This window comes from Coturnix japonica, chromosome 5, assembly GCF_054131305.1.
Source record: "Coturnix japonica strain WE chromosome 5, WE-NBRP24, whole genome shotgun sequence".
Classification (NCBI taxonomy): Eukaryota; Metazoa; Chordata; class Aves; order Galliformes; family Phasianidae; genus Coturnix; species Coturnix japonica.
In genome coordinates this window covers 30,869,211-30,890,718 of record NC_140667.1, presented here as the reverse complement: position 1 = coordinate 30,890,718, position 21,508 = coordinate 30,869,211, and the positions used below count along the sequence as shown (strand labels likewise).

Below are 21,508 nucleotides of genomic sequence, written 5' to 3'. Positions count from 1 at the left end.
TATGAAGCAAATTGCACAATACAGTACACAGAAATAAACATGCTGATACAAGATCAGTTTGGTTTGATCAGTCACATGACTAATGAGATATAACTTAGGCTGCAAATCTAGAACTTTCAGTTTCTTAGAAATACTGAGCTCTGCTAGATCCCTTTGAAAAGTTTTTCATCTATCTTCAAATGCAGAAAATGTGATTTTTTCACAGTAAACTGACTACATTATTATGAAAATGTTTGCCACACATAAGTAATACAGAACCATATCCTGCATTTGAAAAAGTTTGTTGTTTATTATTTTTTTTTAAATAGAGAGCCAATGGTCTTATCTTCAAGGAGACACCATCTGAAAAAGAGAAGTACTACCTTAATAGATATTAATAATATAAAATAAAATAAATCACTAATCACTGACACTAATCAGTATGATAAAATATTACTACCTATTCTATTCTTGGTAGAATAGTAATATATTATATACACACAAAATTAACTTAAGCAGGAAGGCTTTTTTTTTTTTTTTTCAGAAAATCAGGAAAACAAATTCAGTTCTATAAATAGCATGATCATGAAGTCATTCAAAACAATGGATCTTCCTTTCAACTAAATAAAGTTTCTAAATGTCCCTTCCAGAGTAAATTTGAATGTCCTGATAAAGTCAACATTTTTTCCCGTAGGAAATGCACTTATGTTATTCATGGTATTTCTTTTACCAGTAAAAAATATACTATGTGCATATAAAGATAAATTATATTAAATGAAGACACACAGTGCTCAACAACAAATTATTAACAGGAAATATAAGTACTGGTAAATACTACTGGGACCGCTTTATGTGATTATATGGGTTTTGTGCTCTGTGTGGAATTCATTCTCTATATGCTTTAAGAAACACTGAAAAACATGGGGATAACAATTATTTCATTTAAATAACCTTATCCCACATAAAAACCGCATCTGGCCTCTCAAAGATGAAAACAAAACAAGGAAAGAAGAGAGGGGTTCCCTTACCCCTTGGCCAAATGAACGTGTCTCTGTGTCCTGCTTGAGCTCAGAGTGTAGGAAGCTGGGTTCAGCTGGCCAAGTGCCAACGTAAGACCCAGGAGAAAAGCTGCTGTTCTTGCACTGGCTTCCTGAGTGAACTCGGGCAGCAAACCACTCCCTGCCAATGAAAAAAAGAAAACAGCACTGGTCAAAAGCCAGTTGTTGCACTGATATTACTGTGCAGCATACTCAGAATGTATGAGGAACAAGAGGGACAGGCACAGAGATTCAATTGTTTCTATTCCTTGGTTACAGGTCTTAATTGCTGAGTATAACTGATATATTCAAATACATTTTCTTTTTTAAGTTAGGCAACTTAGTCAAAGCAATGCTGCTTTTTTTACTCTCCTTACTGGTTGCTCTCTAGGGTTTGCAGGCAAAGCACAATTGCAAATGGACTGGACTCACAGCCAGGTTTATACTTTGTTTACTTTTGCTTTTAAATATGATTGGGCTTCTTATTAAGTCCCGGAGCTAAGCATTGTCACATCACAACCTAAGACAGTCATTTAAACATCGTTATTAGACAAAGAATGGTACCTCACATGAATAGTTATGGCTTTGGAAATTGCTTTATTCCCAAGCAGCTGGCAAAACTATATACACATGATTAACTTACTACCTATAGGAAGTTGTTAAAAGTGACCAAAAAAAAAAGTAACTAACGAATGTTTGAAATAAATTTACTTGGGCCTGATGGAAAAATATTTTCCTGTAAACATTTGATTCTCTATTTGCTTCATGATATATCCAGGGGAAAAAAAAAAAAAAAAAAAAGAATGGAAAATGGCCATTTCAGTGACCTTGTTTCCCCCTCTTAGAGGAAGACAGCTGACAGGTAGATATATGAACAGTTTGTTATTACAGATTCCAGATATTGTGATTATCTCTGACTCAACTTCTGGGGTTTTATCTGGAATTCCTGTGACAGGTCAAACAGTGTACTTATTCCTTGTCTTTACCTCAGCGACCCCAGCTTAAAAATACACCTTACAATAGCACACAACTGTTTCCAAAACTGCTGCTTAAGTGGCATTAATGATGACAAGCTCAAGAGACAAACATAAGTAGGCCTCATTTCTGAATATATTATACTAACCTAGAATGAGATTGGCTATAGCCACTTTATGTCCACTTTTATATCATTCACTTCCTCTTGTACATAGAATAGAAGTTCTGTCAGAGATTTGTTGACTTCTAGCTTCCTTCCCATTCATGTCTATCTTCTGACCCCCTTCCTATAGCACAAGAACAGCTATCATTCTACAATTTCCTCTGGGAAAATCTTTCTAGCTGACATACACAATAAGAGAATTGTGACACTAAGGTAAAGACACGAATAGTGTCAATGCTATTGTAAGACTGTGAGGAGAACGAGAGACAGGAGTCTTGCTATTTCTTCTGTGTTTCAGCACATTAGTCTCCACTGCATTTAGTTTCAGGAAAACAGGCCAACATCCTCTCCAACTTCAAATGTCACGCTTCAAGTTAGAGCAAGAATCTAATTTGATGCGTTTTTCTTCTATGAGAAAGAGTCCTGGTGCTCCCACTTCTCTATGTTAAAATTTGTTCCTTCATAGTATCAGCACAACTGTAAGTTGTGCAAGTACAGCAAAATGAGTGGTTATGGGGGAAACAAACAAACAAAGATAGCATATCATTAGAATTTTCATTTGTCACAGAATCATGGAATGGCCTGGGTTGAAAAGGACCTCAAAGATCATTTAGTATCAACCTCCCTGCCATGGGCAAAGTCGCCAACCACTAGATCAGGCTGCTCAGAGCCACATCCAGCCTGGATTTATAATATACAAATATATGCTACTTTTTTTTTTCCAGTTAGAGTAGAACACCACCTTTCTAATATTGGATTTAAGGCACATGAAAGAAACAGAGAAGTGGTCTACTTCCAAAACAGTCATAGTTATTAAGAGAAATCTGCAATTGTAGATGATTTCTGATATCAGCTTTGCTTCCAGTTGCCACTCTAGAAGCAATTAAGATTTCTGTAAGTCTTGTTTCATATCTCCATGTGAATCTCTCAGGTACCTCAAAGCATCACAAATGACACTGTATGTTTATCTCAGCAACTGAAGACCACCCTTCGGAAATATGTGCTGTTAAACTTTCAATCAAGTTGTCAGAACTTCAGCAAAATCACTTACTTTACGCAACATCCAGCCAAACCTGTATGTTTTTTGTTGGCATTTGATGAGCCAGTAATAATAATGGTCTCTCTGCCAGTGTCAACAATTTGCAGGCTGGTTTGGCCCAGCTCCGTGACTAGTGGGGCAGAGGGATTTTGCAAAATCCACACCTCCAGAAAAGGGAAACAAGGGAGCCCAATTTAATTAGAAAACAGCAGCAACAATCTGAGGAGAAACAAACTAACTTATTAAATATGGTATCGGAATGCAAGATAATAGACTATAATACAATATAATTTGAACTGAAGTTAATCAAATATAATAAGAGAGTATCTGAAAGCTGTAGGCTTTACAGTAATACTGAAGAGATGCGTGCAGTTGGGATGGGCAGCAGTGAGTAAAGGCAAAGGAGAAGAGTGAAGAGGAGAAGAGCCCCATCAGGTGACCTTGCCAGGAGTTTTATCTCCTTTCTGACCTTTCTGACCTCAAAGTCGCCTGAGGAATGTAGCTCTTCTCTTCTGGACAGGTACCAGGAACTGGAGCATTAACACTTTAACTCCCAGTGCATTACATGATGTTATGATGTGGAATACCAATAACCAAAAATCATAAAACCGTGGCAGCCAGAGAGGAGCATAATCTGGGGCGGACAGGTTGCACAACAAAGCAGCAATGGCAAAGAATTTGAGGTCCTTGTGTCCTAAACTGTTGCCTTTCTTTAGTGTTTCCTGCTTTCTCAACTGCAAAGTGTTCTCCAAAGGAAAATAAATCTAAAAAGCAGAAATTGACTTTTAAAATATATAGTAATTTTATATTAATTATTTAAAATAAAATATTAAGTTGCTTGATTCAGAAGGATATTGATAACCAGTATGATGTTATTCCAATTACTTTTTCTTCACCTGAAAACCAATAGATTCTAATCCAAACTGCTTATAGAAAATTCATTGCTAGATGCCATGTGTTCACTGCAGAGAATATAGCCCTGGAATATAGAATTCTGGATTACAAGTTGTTTCCTTCTGACACCATATTTCACTGAAGAAGTTAAAAAGCTATAATGTCATAGATGCTGACATAAGTGTAAAAACAAAAAAGAAAAATTAGCCTATGAAACACGTTATCTGACATTTAATGGCGAACCTGTAATATGAAAGGTTAAAGATGTTAAGATCATTGTGATAATGAAAGACTAGAAAACAAAAAAAATAGCCTATGAGCTACAGCTTTTAAACATATAGAAAAATAAATCTCTACCTTGAAAGGCTTAATCTCTAACCCCTTTACATCTTGCAAGAGGAGATGTTTATTGTTGGACATTCTGAGTCTCTGCTCAGATGTTCAGTAGGCCAATGTGCTAGCATGCTGAGGCTGATTCAGAAGTATGTAATCAGTGCCTAAATAAAATTTACTGTCCAATGTAAGGATGGCTGATACTCTTGGAATATTACTAACTTCATTTAAACTTATAAGTTTGTTACATCTGTGGGGAGAAGCATTACCACTTATTAGTTCATTCTTATGATTTCCCATACCAGCGGTATAACTGTATTTCATTCTATGCAATGAAACAACTGTTGGTTAATTTACATTTTATGCACAATGATCTTAAATACAATGGCCAAAATATCATGAATTATTTTTTATCACACTTACATAAGATTTCTTTCAATTATTTCATATTAATATGAATTGGTATTCTTCTAGTGATAAAAATGATGAACCACATGAATCACAAAGGAAAATAGAGCAATTACCAGGAATGGTTAAGACTGACTAACTAAATGAAAGGAAATAAGACACTACATGAATACTGATAATACAGCATCTTCTATTTGATAGCCTCAGTTACTGTTCCTCACTCATAAAATCTCTGTTGGCTTTCTGGGCTGCAAACACACACTGCTGGCTCTTGTAGTCCTGAGATGAAAAGACATGAGATATGAGAACCCTTAAGTCCTTCCTTGCAGGGCTGTTCTGAACGAGTTTTCCTGTCAGTCTGTACAAATACTTGGGACTGCCCCAACCCAAGAGCAACACCTTCTAACTGGACCTTTTCAACCTCAATAGTTTCATGAACTCATTTTCAAGCTTTACATTTGGATGGCATATCTTTCTTCTGTATATCAGCTGCTCCATTCAGCTTAGTGTCTTTGCAAATTTTCTGAGGGTGCACTCAGTCCCACTATCTAGGTAATCTATAAAGATGTTGAAGGACTCCTAGAGAACACCACTTGTCAATGGCCTTCACCTGGACATAGGGCCACTGACCACAACGCTCTCTGTGACCATCCAATCAATTATTTATCTACTGAATAGTCCACTTTTCATATCCATCTCTCCAATTTAGAGATCAGAATGTGATGTGGGACCATATAAAAAGCATTGCAGAAGTTCAGAAAAACATCAGTTGTTCTTTTGTCCACTGATGCTGTTGCACCATTAAAGAAAAAACATCAGATTGGTCCAGCACCATCTACCCTTGGTGAAGCCATGCTGGCTGTTTCAGATAACCTCCTTGTCTTGCACGTATCTCCGGAAGGATCTGCTCCATGATCTTCCAGGGCACAGAGATGATACCCTTGGTCTGTAATTCCCTTTATGTCCTTCTGAAAAATGCGAGTGAAGTTTCCCCTCTTCCAGTCACTTGGACCTTAATCTGATACTCATGACTTTTTGAAGAAGGCATAGAAAAGTTTGGCAAATACATCAAACAGTTCCTTCAGGACCACAGGATCCCTGTTGTCTGGCTCTACAGAAAAAGACTTGCCCTAACTCATTAAATTTGGAGGAGTCAAATAATTTTGAGATTATTCTACAGGTTGAGTAAGGATTTGTATGGACTCTAGCTGTAGATGATGGTATATCAAAAGACAAACTTGGATTTTTGTCTGCAGAGAATAGATGAGTCTGTTTCCACAAGGGAAACTCCACAGTAATGGTTTTCATATGGTTTCTCTCTCTGACCACTGATTCTTAATGTAACACTACATAATCAAGCAGTCTCCAGCAGAAAAAAGAAAAGTGTTCGCTGCAGACAACTTTCTCTGGTTGAAAATATGATTAGTTTTCTTGGTCCAAAACTATCCTTCTCCTACAGTAGTGTAATCTCTGCCTTTCTTGACATCCATAATAGTTGCACTTTTTTCATTTCCATATCTTTCAACTCCTACAAACAGAGATGCAGGGGCAATTTGGAGGGGAAGGGAGGGTATGTACTGTCATAGGGCTGCTTCCCAGTGGCTGCTTCCCAGTATCTCTCTCAAAAGAATTCACAGAAATACAAAGTGCTAACAAGGTCACCGTAGCCATATTAGACCTAATCCACCCATAAACATACTAAACCCTCCCTCCTTGCTTTCAGCTAGAAATTATGGAACTAATGTAACATTTGCTGCCATCACATTGTTCACACTAGTGTTTTATGTTATGCCTCATCTTTCACCCTGTTGATTCAGATTATAAACTCTCTAGAGCTGGGACCATCTGGTATTCACTGTTTGTAAAGAGCCTAGCACAATAAGGTCTTGTTCTGGGTTGACATACACAATCATAACAAAAACAACCAATACTAAATAAATAGTTTTATCTCACCAGTCGATACTTTTTTACTCTTATTATTCCCAGTGGACATTTTACTGTAGTGAAAATATTAAAAACAAAAGGCAAAATGAAATTACAATACATCTTTTAAATTATTAAAATATTTAATATCATTTTGTTTAACTAGATTTCCTCTCAGTAGGGGAATCTTTCCTGATGTTATATTAACATCAGTTTACTCAACAAGTGTCAAAATATGAGTGGTGAAAAGTAAAAAAATTAATTGTGACATATAGCTTTAATCAAATCTACTTAATTTTCTTAATTTGTGAAACCTTTCTTAGAAAGTCAATTTTTCTCTTAAATTTGGTAGTGAATATGTTTGATAGACTTTGTTTTTGAAGATTTTGATACCTTCTGGTCTTCACACATGACTCATTTAAGTATTTAAAGACATAAAGTTTTGGTTCAATCCTATATTTCATCTATTTGTTATAAAGATAGGATTAAAATTTACCTCTTTTAGTAAAGGAAAGCTGAGTTATGAAAGCAGAAAATAAAAATAATATAGTACTACTGAAAAGAATCATTTTGGTATAAATGTCCCAAAGAGCAACAAGTTAATACAAATCACTATATAAACAATTTTTTGAGGAGTCGTTTTTAAAGATTTATGATTAGTAAAATGAGGCTATAGTAGTAAACGATAAGAATTTGTTGAATTTGGCTACTGAAATATTTTCATTTATTAAGTTATAATGTTAATATTCAATAATACTTTTCTTTTTGGTAATGGTAAGAAACCATTATGAGTGAACACGTAAATTAAGGAATTTAATTATTTATTGTTTTGGAGGTTACCAACAAAATTGTACTAAAAATATTAGAGGATTTCTGAAGATTTCTGATGAAAATAGTGGACTCTAAGTCTTTCCACATATTTTTTAATGTATGTAAAAGTATTGCAAGATAGATCTGTTAATGTCATGTACAGATCAATAATCACTTGATTAAAAAGAGAGAATCTGTGAAACCTGTACATTTAATAAAAAGCTTATGTGGTATTACTTATTTGGAAATGAATAGGAATACATAACCATTCATCATTTTCAGGCCATAGAGAGTTCCCATATGCTCAGATCAGGAAACATGCTGATGTTAAAATTCTACCTGATTTTTGATGAAAACCTTTCACATTCTCTCTCTACTTTAAATTAAATGTATTGATTTTCCATACTCCTGTAGGACTCCCATAGTACTTATTCTATATTTGATACTACCAGTTCTCTTTGATACAAACTGAGCATTCAGAAGCCTAGAGTGTTGTTTTAAGCTCATATCACTAATGAAACTAACTTCAGCCTAAGTTTGAAATACTTCCACTTCAAATCATAAGCATATTGTGAGCAATTTAAAATAATGTTTTTGAGTAGGAAGGAAAAGATTTTTAATCATATCAGTGCACTACCCTAATTAAAGTTCATCAAATGACCTTTTTACTTATAAATTATTAAAAATAAATATTTATATATTTATTTATACATCACAAAAATTTAAACAGCTCCAAAACATATGAGAAAGAAGATAGAAAAACTATCCTTTTTAACTCAGAGATACTGATTTCAAGCCATAACTCAGAAGTGCCATTCAATGGCTACTGTAGAAAGATGTAATGTTCAAGGTGACACAGTTGTGGCCTCACACTATTTTAAAAATATTTCTACTGCACCTCATTATTTCAAAGGTTTTCCCATTCTTGCCTTCACTGAACAAATGAAAACATATTTTCTTCAAAATCAGTGTTAAAATTAGATTTAGAAGCTCATTATTAAATGATTTCTTTAACAAGACTGAGGAATTATAACTTTGAGCATGTACCTAAAAATTGAAAGAATCTTGCAATGTCTATTTTTCCTTTATTCCTCGTGTTTTACATGATGTTATGATGCAGAATACTGATAAGAAAAAAATCATAAAACCATCACAAAATGGTTTTACCCAACCACAGATTATCATTTTTTCCTTAAAAAATGGATATTCTATCACCCTCCCACTACATTATCTGTCATATAACTTAAAAGTAATGAAATATTTTTTTGTCTTACTATATTGATCCAAATTTAAGCTGCTTCATCTGAATAGCAAAGATTCTAAAGATTCTTGATTACCTCAGAAGAAAAAGAATTGCATGTAAATCCCAGGAGATAACTTTTTGTGCAGTCCTCCATTTTGAGCTGACCATTCTCCACTCTCCCAATGAACCCCATATATGTATTCTGCATGAAAATCAAACTACAGTAAGCCAGAGGACAGTTGTGTACCCTGATTCCTCCTTTTCTTAAAGCAATGACAGTTCCACTTTTCACTTGCAAGAAAATAGTGTTTCTTGAGGGTTTTCAATTTGCAAACATATTGTCAGAAAATACTAAATAATATTTGTATTACATACTAAGCTAGATGTAAAGAAAATATTCAACTCATTTATTTTTAGGAAAAAATGCAGGAAAAGGAGTTTATGCCAAATAAGATGAACAAAAAAACTATAAATCTCAAATATCTTGTCATAATAATCAAAATATTACACCAGCATTGTGGTTTTAGTTTTGGGGTTGGAATTTTATTCTGGGGGGTTTATTGATGATTCAGCATTCTTCTGTGAAACAATGCTCCCTCAACCTTGCATTATAAAAGAAGATTATCAACACCTGTCTGATTGAAGAGCAGTTTGGAATGCTTTGTTTATTTTGTATTTCAAAGAAAAAGGAAAGGATTAAAAGCAGGCTGTGATTTAGTAAAACCCCAATCTCTTTCCATCAACATTACTTGCTATTAGCAAGATAAACTAAGCAACAGCGCTTTCACAATTGATATCACTTAATTAATCTCTTTCTCTTGTATCTGTTACAGGATTTTTTTTTTTGAAAGGAAGAATTTATGAATAGAGCTAAATTCCAACTACTTAGGCTACAGTACTGTCGAATGGAATGTAGGCATTACAGAAAGTGCTTCTGATCAAAAAAGAAGAAAAATCATGATGTAAAACATCTTTTAGAAATAACCATATAAACATTTTATATAACACATTTTATAACAATATGATTTATAACAGAATGACTGATGGCCATTACTGGGGATCACACTTTAAAAAGTCACTTGTAAATAAAATTATGTGATGTATCCAAAGAAAAAGAATAATTAAGCACAAAGGAAATGTTCGCTGTATGCACCAGTACTTGTTTTTTAATGAATAGGGATTCATTTGTCTACACTTGCAAGTAATTAGTGTTTTCAGTCTTATCCTGGGACGTATCAGTATTTGGAACAGCTTTCTCAAGGATAAAAAGACAGTAAACTGGGTATGCCTATATGTTAAGTGCAGTTTGCTTTGTTTAAATATAACCATCTGTCCTGGAATGGAGATGCACACCTAGCACTTCAGCTATTTTTTTAATTGGTATTGTAAGGTTATACAGATGGCCAGTTTCTCAAGAGCCAGTCTTAATATCCACTTCAAACCCAAACCCAAATATGATGCTCTCTATAGAAGTTAATGCACAAAAAGTTACTACTGCACAGCACTTCTTCATAATCCTATTTGCTCAGATGCTATAAGAAAAACAATTTTTATATGATGTGTTAACAATCACCTAGATTACTTTATACTGGCTGAGAAGTACAGTTTGTGATTAAATGTGCTTCTCTTCTTTGTGTATCTACACAGTTCCACTTAATAAGCCATGTTCGATGTAAAGAACATTGCTTCTGCCTCCTCATTTCCATTCATTTATCCATCTATATACTTAATATATTCAACAACTCTTACAGACTGATGCAATTGTATTGCCTACCTAGCCTGAAAGCTGTAGTCATGATTTCCAAAAGAATAGCAAACAAACGGCAAGCAATACCTCTTCATGATCTGCCTGTGATAGAATAAAACATAAAATAGTGTCAATAAAACACATGCTTAAATTAACATACAAAGGAGTCATGCAGAACCTATGCTTCATGTTTATTTTCATGGGCGCTTGTTTCATATGTATCATCAAATTTAGAAAAATATTATATTCATAGTGATAAATAAAAGAGTTTGTGGAAAAGAATCTAGTGAGAGAAAAAATAAAAAAAAAAATTGAAAAGGCTTCTTTGATAGATGATTGCACACTTGCCGAGGACAGGAAAAGATGGAAAAAAATGGACACAATCTGGGGAATCTCCATTAGGCAGTAAATATCAGCAGCTACTTAACTTGTAGCAAAGGCATGAATAGAGTTTTAAGGTTTATTATTAGCACAATTATTCTTATTACTATTATTGCTATAATTATAGTTCAATAGGAGAATATAAGCGATAGAAAGAAATGATACATTCCAAGCTTATGGAAATATTATAAATATTCTATTTACATGGGAAAATGCATCAGTTCCTGGATTATAATTTCTTTTTAGCCTATGTGAGGTCATAAGCATGTAAACATTATTTTCAGTGTGACACTTTATTTGCCTACTCTAATTAAATTTCTTTACTTGGTTACCTGAGTATTTGATCTGAACAAGCCATAAGTGCTGAGGCTTGTTTTCTTTGAAAGTGATCAATACTTTTCCGCGTATTTCAACTTCTCATGCTTACCATAAGAAAGGATATTATTCACTGTTCTCAAAAGTGTAGGTAGATTTATGAATCTGTTTTTTTATAATCTGAACTCTTCTACTGTATATTCTGTAAATCTTAATGTACAAAACTATGTTTTGACATTCATTCTCTTCACAGTAGATATTTTTGATACATCATACCAGTCCTGCAGATCAGCTTGTTTTCCATCTCTGCCCTTTAAAAAAGAAAGCATAGTATATAATATCATCTTAAGTAAAATCTTGCTATTTTTATATTATCTAATGCATATTGTATATAGAGATATATATATACATACAGGGTAAAATAGGAAGTTCATTGTCTTTTTTCTCTTTCTTTTTTTTTTTCTCCCCTATGGAAGTTTACTATATTTGCTACTTCCTTAGTTTTGCCTGTATTTTTGGTTTTGTATAAAAGTTTTCTGGGTGTTTCCTATCATCTGCTACATCATAGCAGTATTCCTAACTTGAACAGATTGTATGTAGACATGATGCCTCTTATAGTAATGACTTTTTATAGAAATTAGAAAATTATAGATGACTCGAGTTAGAAAATGAAAACCCTCTTGATAAAATTCCATTCCATCAACATAAGTCACCTAAATTTTTTTTTTGTTTTTGGATGGGGTTGAGGGAAGTGAGTCCTCAGCAACATAGGAAACCCACCAAAAGAGAAATAAAAACTACTTTCTAAATTATTTTTCCTTATTATTCTCTAATTTTTCTATTTGATTACTATTTGCAATGTTCTGAATATTAATTCTAACATCTAGAAACATCAGACCAAAATACTAAAAATCGTACAGTCTTATCTCAAGCTCCACATTAATAATCTAAACAAATTATATGTAGATTGCTCAAAAATGTGAACAGAAATTGAGATCTAACTCATCATTATATCCAGGGTTGAGATCTAACCCATTATAATGTCTAAAGGCAAAGCTTAACAGAATTTAATAAAACATTAAAAAGGAAAGAGAAGGAAGATTTGGCAGATTAACAGTTCTCTGTTCTTGGTATGAAACACAAATTCCTCTTAGTCATAAAGCAGACAGTAAATACTTTTTATTAGAGAAGTATTAAGATGTAACTACGTAACTTCAACGTCTTGTAATTACAAAATAATGTACTTAGCACTATTGCTGTCAAACATCTTTTGCCCTAATCCTTAAAATTAGGTGATTATTTCATACAAGAGAAAAAGATATTTTACCACTTAGTACATCCCTCCTTATTTGCATTTCATCATTCTGCTCCTGCAATAATCTTTAAGCAATAGTCAATTAACAATAATTCAAAGGGAATTCCTTCAAATCTTGGACAAAGCCTATATATACAAATAACACACACACAAAAGAAAACCCTGTTTCTTACCGAATTGCTATAGATAAAGACCTAAACAGCACACATGCAAGTAATTTCAGTATGTTATACTTGTAGATGCTCCCTTTGGGCACAATCCAGCAAAGATTTGCACATATGCTCAACTTTATGTATTCTGAGTAGTCCCAAGGCTTTTGTTGTACTGTTTGTACAAATGCCGCAATTGTTCTCTTTCATATAATAAGAAAAAGAGAAGGATTGAAAGAGGAAAATCACAGAATCTTCTTCTAAAATGTGCACACCAATCTTAAACTTTTGACAGTTATTTACTTAAGTTATTATAATTTATTGCGGTTTGGGGAAAAAAGAAAAAAAAAAAGAGGAACTGTCAATATCTAATTATAGAGAAGAGTAAACAAACTTGATTAATTTTCTGCATCTGATTTGAACTAATAGAATTAACTACTGTGTTAACCTAACAGTTTTATGAGATGAGACATCATGTGAGATTTCTTGTGGTCCATCCTTTCACTGCAGCCAATGTAAGTACAAAAGTGCAAGATCAGCTTTTTTAATTTTACCTTGGCCATTGACTCAGAGAACTAAGTAGAAACAGGAAGTGCAGAGGAGCAAGAAAATAGGAAATATTTTTTGAACCTTTTGACAAGTTCACTTCTCTTTTGGTTTGAATTCTGGCCAATAGTTCAGATCATCTCTTATTATAGCCAAATCTGGAGGCCAAACTTCTGGTGGTTTTGTTCAACCTCTGCCCTTTTTTCCTGTCTCAAGGTCTCCAACTCACATACTACCTGTGAATGTATTTTGACAGCTGTATTTTTCCAATAGGAATACTTTATATATGCAGTAATTTCAGAGCATGCAGCTCCCTCTCTTACACAAGTAGCTCTCCCCTTATATATAGTTATGCTTGTACAGACTACACATACACTCTGATGCCTTAACTCTTCCCTTTATTTCTCTTTCAGTTATACACTGCACATAAGTTCATCAGTATAGAAACAAACTGAAGAAAATCAGTGTATCTATTTCTTTTCGTACACTCCTTAAACTTTTAATATATTGCTTTGAATGCATCTAGGATTCAGAGAAAGGAAGTGAAAAAAAAAAATAGGAATTCCTTATGGAAACCTCTTCCAAAGGTTTTTAGGCAGCTTTTGGAGTAAAATGGAAAAAACAAAAAAATGTTATTGCAAAAGTGGTGGGAAGTGAGCAGGGATTTTAATTTACTTTCATGTTGTTTCCCCACTAAGTTCAATCAAAGGTGAAACATCGTGTTGATGTCAAATTTTGCTTCAAGCAAAACAATAGAGGAGCTCTAAAATTAATGTAGGTGTCCAGTCAGAGGCCTTATACAGCCATTAACAGCAGTGCCAGCTTGAGATAATGCATTATAAGCATGAAAAATTTAACAGTAATTGCCGTGTTCTGATCTCTCTCCTTTTTTTCTTACTTTGTTGTCTACAGAATGTGCTGTACATTCCCAAACTGGCCTTTCTTCTAGTTTACCCCACAGAAATTCACTGAGTCTGGATCATTATGACTAATGAAACTGCTGAGAAGTGATTTTTTATTTTTATTTTTTTTTGTCAAAATATAATGCCACTCTAGAACTTTCACCACACATTATGATTGTGAAACAAGGGCTTACAGTTGCCTGAGGCATAACTTTGATTCAGCTTATCTCCATCTTTAGCCACCCAGTTCAATGCACTATTGAAAGATGAGATGAAGATGAGATGAATACTGATATTCAGTGCTAAGAGATAAATATCATTTTACAGCTCTATATTATGAAATTATGTTATTATCTATTGGCTTGACAAAAAAAAAAAAAAAAAAAAAAAAAAGCCAAACCAAACCAAAACTTTTTTTTTGGCTTTTTGTAACAAAACAAATAATGTAACAGTGTTAAGGCAAGCTGTTTCTTGTGCTGTTCAAATTCCACTATAAGTTTTCAAGCCATGTGCTATGGTTTAAGATTCAAACCTGTGGACACAATTATGGTTGACCACTAGACAAATGACTTGGCTGACTTGGAAATCAGTTCTTCGAGCCTCCAGAGGACACCACACTCTTATACAGGAGCTTTCAGCTCTTAGATATTTCACATACAGTTTTCACAGAAGAAACATCTGAGGTGTATCAATGCTTCATGTAATGAAACCTTTCATAGGAAAATCCTATGAATAACTACTTTATTCTGAACACAGGCATATATGAAAGCACATTTAATTTCACATCAATAGCTTCACCTCACATCAGCACTTACAAGATTTAATACAGATATAGCTGGGCTTCCCTGAATGTATTGTTAGAATGATCATTTCACGTAATCTCAAAGTAAGTTTTCAATAAGTTTAAGATTAACTATTATTTTGTCACCTATAAATAAAACATAATCATCTTAAAAATCAATGAAGGGAAAGCCAGCAGATCCATTAACCTGACTAAGAATTCCTTCAGGCCAAGAATATGAACCACGATGCACAGGATCTTTCATTTTATTGAGCTATACCCTTTTGTATGGTAACCAGCAGGGGAAAAAAAAAAAAAAGTTTAAAATATAAACTAACATTTTTTGTTCTGAAAACCATGAAAATAGGGACTGATAATCCCTTTATGCCTGGGGTTAATTTTTTCCACCCTAATTTGCCATCAAACACAACAAAAAATACGTACTGCCTCTGGAAGAAAGTAGCCCTGTTATCATCTCTGTACTTCACTTCTAAATCCTTTGCTTTCTGAAGTCACCTCCTTAACCTTGCAACATTATGAACATGTTTACTTGTCTTTGCTGATTGTCAACCAATACCATCTGCTCTTTGGATCCTTAAAAATAGTAACATATATATGGGTCAGAACTGCAGTCTCTAGATAACCATGTAGGAGATTCAGGTGATTAATTTTCCCACACCTTTTATCATACCCAGGAGTAGATTTTTCCTGTCTCTTTCTCTAGGGAATGTTCCTCATAAAACATGAAATTAACAAAATTGCAGTCTTACAAAAAAGTAGTACTTCATAGGCAACCCATGTCAACTAACAGACGGGGTTGTTAGTCAGCTGCCTCGTTTGAACTTCATCCAAAAGCCTTTCCACTCTCATAAACAGGAATAGTTCAAGCCATGAAATAATGAAACTAGGACAAACCAGCAGTGTTCTCTTTTCTCTAAAAGAAAAGAAAAATAAATTACCTTTTTTCCTTCAGTACCTCTTGGCCAGTACTTGTTACTTCCCTTAAGCACCACTATGGTTTTGCGTCATATGGGATTCTACTTATACTCACCCTTTTGACCCACACATTCAAGCTCCCTCATTTTAAACCATAAAGTATAGTTTGACAAGTCAGTTGACAAGATATCATATGCTAATATCATGTGCCACAGTGATCTATCTCAAACTGAAATTCCACAGAAATCACAGAGGTTAAAAAGGGTATCAAAATTATCCAAGAAAGCATTGACTACAGCTTTGATTCAGCATGTGTAAAGTGCATATACACAGTGTGATAGCCCCACACATATATATATATATATACACACACACACATATATATATATTTAAAAAAGCCCAGCCACACAGAATGTTTAGCATTAGCATAATACAACAAAATTCCTGACTTTCATCTGTTCTAAACATTCTATGTGCTATGTAGGTCATACTTCCATAGATTAATTGTTTTACTGTTAGTTTATAACAATAATTTCTGATTGTTTCCATATATATATTTTTTTTCACAATAAAGAACAGAAGTAATAAACTCATTTACAAATAGAACTGAGCAACACAAAGAAAAACTTAAAATATCCAATAAATCCTATTTCCAGGACCTGATTTTCATAAGGTATTCAGCTTGTGCAAAGCACAGCCTCCATGTACTGAATCTTTGACTCTCAAAAGTCTCAAAATTAGCATTCAAAATTGGGTATAACCATTAGTTTAAGGGTAATAAAACAAGCAAACAAACACAAAAAACACAAAAAACACTGATAGAGATCTGTTTCAATTGATTTGTTAAAAAGTCCATTCATTACTGGTAAGTATTACAGTGAGGATTAAACTCAGAATTAAACTTTAAATCTCTATAGCAGCATCAAATTGTCTTGACAACAGAAACTGCCTTTTTATATATGAGGTATCTTGACTCAATAATTACAAGCTTTTCTACTTAAGAACAGGTGAACCAACGGTCCTACAAACAACTGTTTGTAGCCCTACTTCTTTCACACATCAGATCCATTCTAGGCATTGAAGAAGAAAGAATTCATGGAATAACAGTACAAGCCATAATTAAAGATATGCAACAGGACTTAATTGAAGCTTACTTATGCAATCTAATCTGTCATTTCATAGCTTCTGGGTGCATTAAATTGCAGTCTTAGTTCTGTCATTTAACCCCTTCATATATAATTTATCACCTATGTTTTTAAAAAGTCATTAACAGAGTTGAAATCTTTAGAATTGTCATACATATCAGCTAACAGAGCAGCAGAGTGTAATGATAGGTTAACATCTCTCATACAAAACAGCAGGATAAGGAAGTGGCTTGGAGAGTTATCTATTTAAAAGAAAACTGAGTTCCATTCCCCATGAAACAATGCTCCAACAGAGTAGCTGTAAACCACTGACACATGCATCACTGGTGATCTACCTGGTCTCTGAATAAACCCCAATAATTTCAAAAATATTTTTATATAATGGACTCACACATTGACATACAGAAGTAAATCTACAAGAATGGAAACATGTAAACAGAAAATATTTCTTAATAGTTGTTTTGGTAACAACATTTTTCTGTTAAAAATTCAAAAACTTTCCAGCAGATACATTTTATGATGGACTGTAAACCTTTTAATATTCAGAAAAAAGTGCTAGGAGTATAATCAATTTTTGGGAAGTATGGGTATCGCTATGACAGAAGACCTTTTTGGTTTTTGTTTTTTTTTTTTTCCTTACAACAAACCTTTAAGGAAAGAGCAATTGGATCTGTGAGCTTGATAGAAACTCAGCTTCAGCCAAGAGTAAGAGTGACATAAAATTATCAATCTGTCATTGAAGTCATTGCCAGACTTGCAATAAAGCCAAATAAATATTAACATGAAAAAAAAAAAATAAAAATCTCTAACCATTGAGAAAATATCTTCCTCATAAATCACAATATAAAAATCAGATATACTAAAAAAATCATGATTCTTCTACCTGAAAATACATATATATTGTCAATAATCACTATACTAACAAAGAAGCTAAATATCACGGGGTCTATTACAGTAGCATGTTTCAACAACCAGCCTTGCTCAACGTACTTGTTATATTTATTCCTTATCTTTCAATAAGTTTCCTTCTATGACATAGCTTAAACTGTTCGTTATTATTATTTCTACATCCCTACATCTATAAAAAACACTTTTCAAAAAGATGAAACAAATGTTGATATAACATGAAGGTAAGGTAGCAGAAAAGAAGTGAAAACAGATGAGAAAAATATTTGTAAATTTGGAAAAAAAGAAATAGTTTAGATTGCAAGTGCTCCCTCCAATTTCTTTGATGAAAACAATATGTTGTAAGATGCACATTTTAATACTAAAGATGTTACTTTATTGTGCTGCAATAAAGTACAAAATATATTGACACAGTATAATTTTATCATTAACAATGCTGAGATAAAAATCAATTTTATAACATGATTTCTTATTGGTAGAGTCTTCCAATTACACTTCAGTAGAAATTCCAGTATGTTACATCCATTCAGTGAATACTGTGTCATTACTGTTCGTTTTTATCCGTTCTGTGTGCAAAACTTCATAGATGTTTATAAAACTATATTGACAAGGCATGATGGAAACAAGAAAATGTCAAATATTTGTTTCTGATGTGACACCCAGCTCTTCATGCCAGAAATGATTTTCTTTAGAGCTGATGAAACAACATATTACAGTCAAATGTCTCTGGTAAATGCTTAATAGCAACTGCAGTACTTCTTTGCTATACTCTTCTGGTTCACTTGTGTAAGAAATGCTGTATTTATAATTTCAGGAATTGTCCAGAAGTACCTAAAAAATAAAATGGCCATTTCCATTGTCCTGAAAGGAAATAAGATTTTCTGTAATATAAAATGATGGCACAACCAGCTATTCCTGAATTCTTATATTTTTGCGGTGTTTTATATGTTTTGTTTTACCCAAAACTTACTAAGAGGTTTTTTTTCTTCTAAACCCCCTTTTGCACATGTGTGTGTGTGTATGCCTTTTTCAGAAATTCTAACTTGGCTAGCTGAAAAAGCATTGAACACCTCTGTATATTTATCATCTGCCTCTGAACTCTAGGAAGCTTCTAGATTCAGTAATACTGTGGGTAAATAAGTGCTACAGGGTGACTGCAAACTGCCTTCCATCTGTTTTAAATGTAAAGAGTATAAACTTCTATGTCTAATTTAATATTCCTACATTTCAGATTTTCAGCATGAAGTCTTTTAGAGCAGGATTAGATTCAAAATTTTAGGTCATACTCATTTCCACCTAATAATTCCACATCAGCTTCTGTATTCAGAATACTGGTTACTAGTCACATAATAGTATGGTAGTATATACATATAATGAAAATACTTGTAAAAACAAGCACAATTGCTACTCAGTGAAAAAAAATTCTCTGCATTCATCATAGTAGTTTATGACATTGGAATAAATACATTGGTGCAAGTAGCACAGTTTTGATTGGCACTGCTGCAAAGAAAAAGAGAATAGGCTGTCAGGAACATCTACCGGGTTAAAATTACTTTCTCTTCCCCTGTCATATGAAAGGCAAGGTGGGGGGTGGAATCAGGAATTAGGATGGAACATTAATGAAAACAAAATGAATGATCAAGAAATATCCTCCTTTCATAAGAAAGATTCAGCTTGATTCTCATTTCACTGGTGATTTTCACTTTATAGGCTCCCTTTCTGAAACAGAAAAGTTACAGCAGTGAAGGTGGCATAAGATTTGATCATGCACGATAATCCAGCTACACTGCTTGCTTTCAGTATTCACTGCATTGAGATGTTCATGACACATTAAGGAAAACAGCAAGGCATTTGTAGGGGAAAATGGTTTTTAAAAGATATGGAGAAAATATTTTTCTTCTATTTTACTTCCAAGAATGTACACCTATGTTGGCAAATCACTCAATGAAAAAAGGCAAACTGCAGTATTTCCATTGTGAAAGAACTTAGCAAACAACTGCAGCAGAATACAGTGTTTGTAAAAATAAAGATACATTTTCAATACAGAAGACAAAAAAGATGCTATATAGGAAAATACAGTGATAAATAATAGCGTTCTTTTTATTGCATAAAAAGCTTTCTACCTGATTCACACTGTTAGCAATAGGCAGTTTTGGCACAAACACAAAGAGGCATGTCAACTATCTTCGACACAAATTCTATACTTAATTAATTTGAAGTAGAATTCCTTCTATGTAAATCTCACACAATTACTATTTAAAGCATCCCAAAACCCAAATAAATGCTAGCACACAGGTATCTCATTCAGAAGTTCAACTAATGTAAGCAAAGATTCAGTTTATCAGGAGTTTCCAGCTAAATAAAATGATTCTTCATTCTAGTAGTACTGTCAGTCTGAGGTTTTCCCATGTTTATTTATAAACATTAGATATCCTCCTTTGCAGCAAGAAAACAAAGAAGTTTTATGTATAAGTGTAATTTAGCATACTCTTACAGCTTAGTCCCCTGTAATTCCCTGGGCTTGTTTATAGTGTGTCTGCATTTGTTATTTCCTCTCTTTCTTCCTGCTGCTGCTGCTGGAGTTTACAGAACAAAGCCCAGTTCTTGGTCCCAGTAGTGAACTGATCTTTACCATATGCTTCTGTTTAAACTTTAAATCAAGTAGACTGTCTCTGCGTAGTTTAATTAAGGATCTCAGTATTCTGTCTTCCAGTGATTCTCACTTTCCTTCATCTATTTCTTTATTTTGCTAAATTAACCATGGCCAAATTACACAGAAAAATAACCAGAAATATCCTTCATCAGATCCTAAACTGTATTTTGCTAGAAACATTTTCAGTTTTTTTGATCTCATACAGTAATCATTCACCCTCTTCATTCTCTCTTCTGAAGAGAGTTTTCCATATAGTCTGTCAGGAGTTTGGGTTCATCACACAAAGGATGCACTATAGAAGTGGAAATTTCAAAGAAGAGGCAAGAAGAGCACATTGCACTACCTGATGAATTTATGTTCTAGTCATACAATATGTGTTCTAACTCCACTGTCTGGTTCATGTCTGTTCTCATTCACATGTGCTTAGTGAAAAGGAGAAAGAAACGCACAGTGCTATCCAGTGCACCTGTTTGGCTTTTAAATATTAAGGCAAAAATTTAGAATATTTTCTCTGCATTCCTAGCTCTTCAGGATAAAATTAGTAGTAATAGGCATAAACTTAAACTTTTCTGTACAATATTCTTGACAGTAGAATTGTAAATGTTCTGCTTAAAGCAAGCTCTCCATTCTCCTGCCATTTAACAATCACACCTGTTTCTACACTCTTGGCAATTGAAATTTTCATCACCCCTTGAGAACATGGATACTATTTGACCTTCCATGAACAATCTTATTTATTTACTTCTGACCTGGAATCCATGATGACTTCCAATTCGACTAGTCTAGTTATTGCACAAGTGTTTCTCATTGCATTTCCATTTAAGAGTATCAACAGTGCTTTAAGAAACAACAACTTTGTTCAGCCAAACAGTTTGTGACAGCTCATGTACAGAATTTTTATCTCTTTACATAAAGCCCTATCAGTGGT

At 33.6% G+C, this 21,508-nt stretch overlaps 1 protein-coding gene across 1 annotated transcript; it reads right to left on the bottom strand.

Moving 5' to 3' along the window:
* Nucleotides 1–215: 215 nt before the first annotated feature.
* Nucleotides 216–17,444, bottom strand: LOC116653538 (uncharacterized). Its single transcript, XM_085550379.1, has 4 exons — nucleotides 11,524–17,444; nucleotides 10,579–10,653; nucleotides 1,008–1,158; nucleotides 216–342 (listed from the first exon to the last, which is right to left on the bottom strand). Exons 1-4 carry the CDS (start codon nucleotides 11,589–11,591, stop codon nucleotides 328–330), a joined length of 309 nt encoding a protein of 102 aa, XP_085406505.1. The 5' UTR covers nucleotides 11,592–17,444; the 3' UTR covers nucleotides 216–327.
* Nucleotides 17,445–21,508: the final 4,064 nt, after the last annotated feature.

Excerpts from the sequence above, each read along its gene's own strand:
- LOC116653538 (XM_085550379.1), bottom strand. The coding sequence starts at position 11,591 with ATGATATTATATACTATGCTTTCTTTTTTAAAGGGCAGAGATGGAAAA. Across the intron at positions 10,654-11,523 it reads CAAGCTGATCTGCAGGACTG|GCAGATCATGAAGAGGTATT; the intron begins GTATGATGTATC and ends ATTCTATCACAG. Across the intron at positions 1,159-10,578 it reads GACTACAGCTTTCAGGCTAG|GGAGTGGTTTGCTGCCCGAG; the intron begins GTAGGCAATACA and ends TTTCATTGGCAG.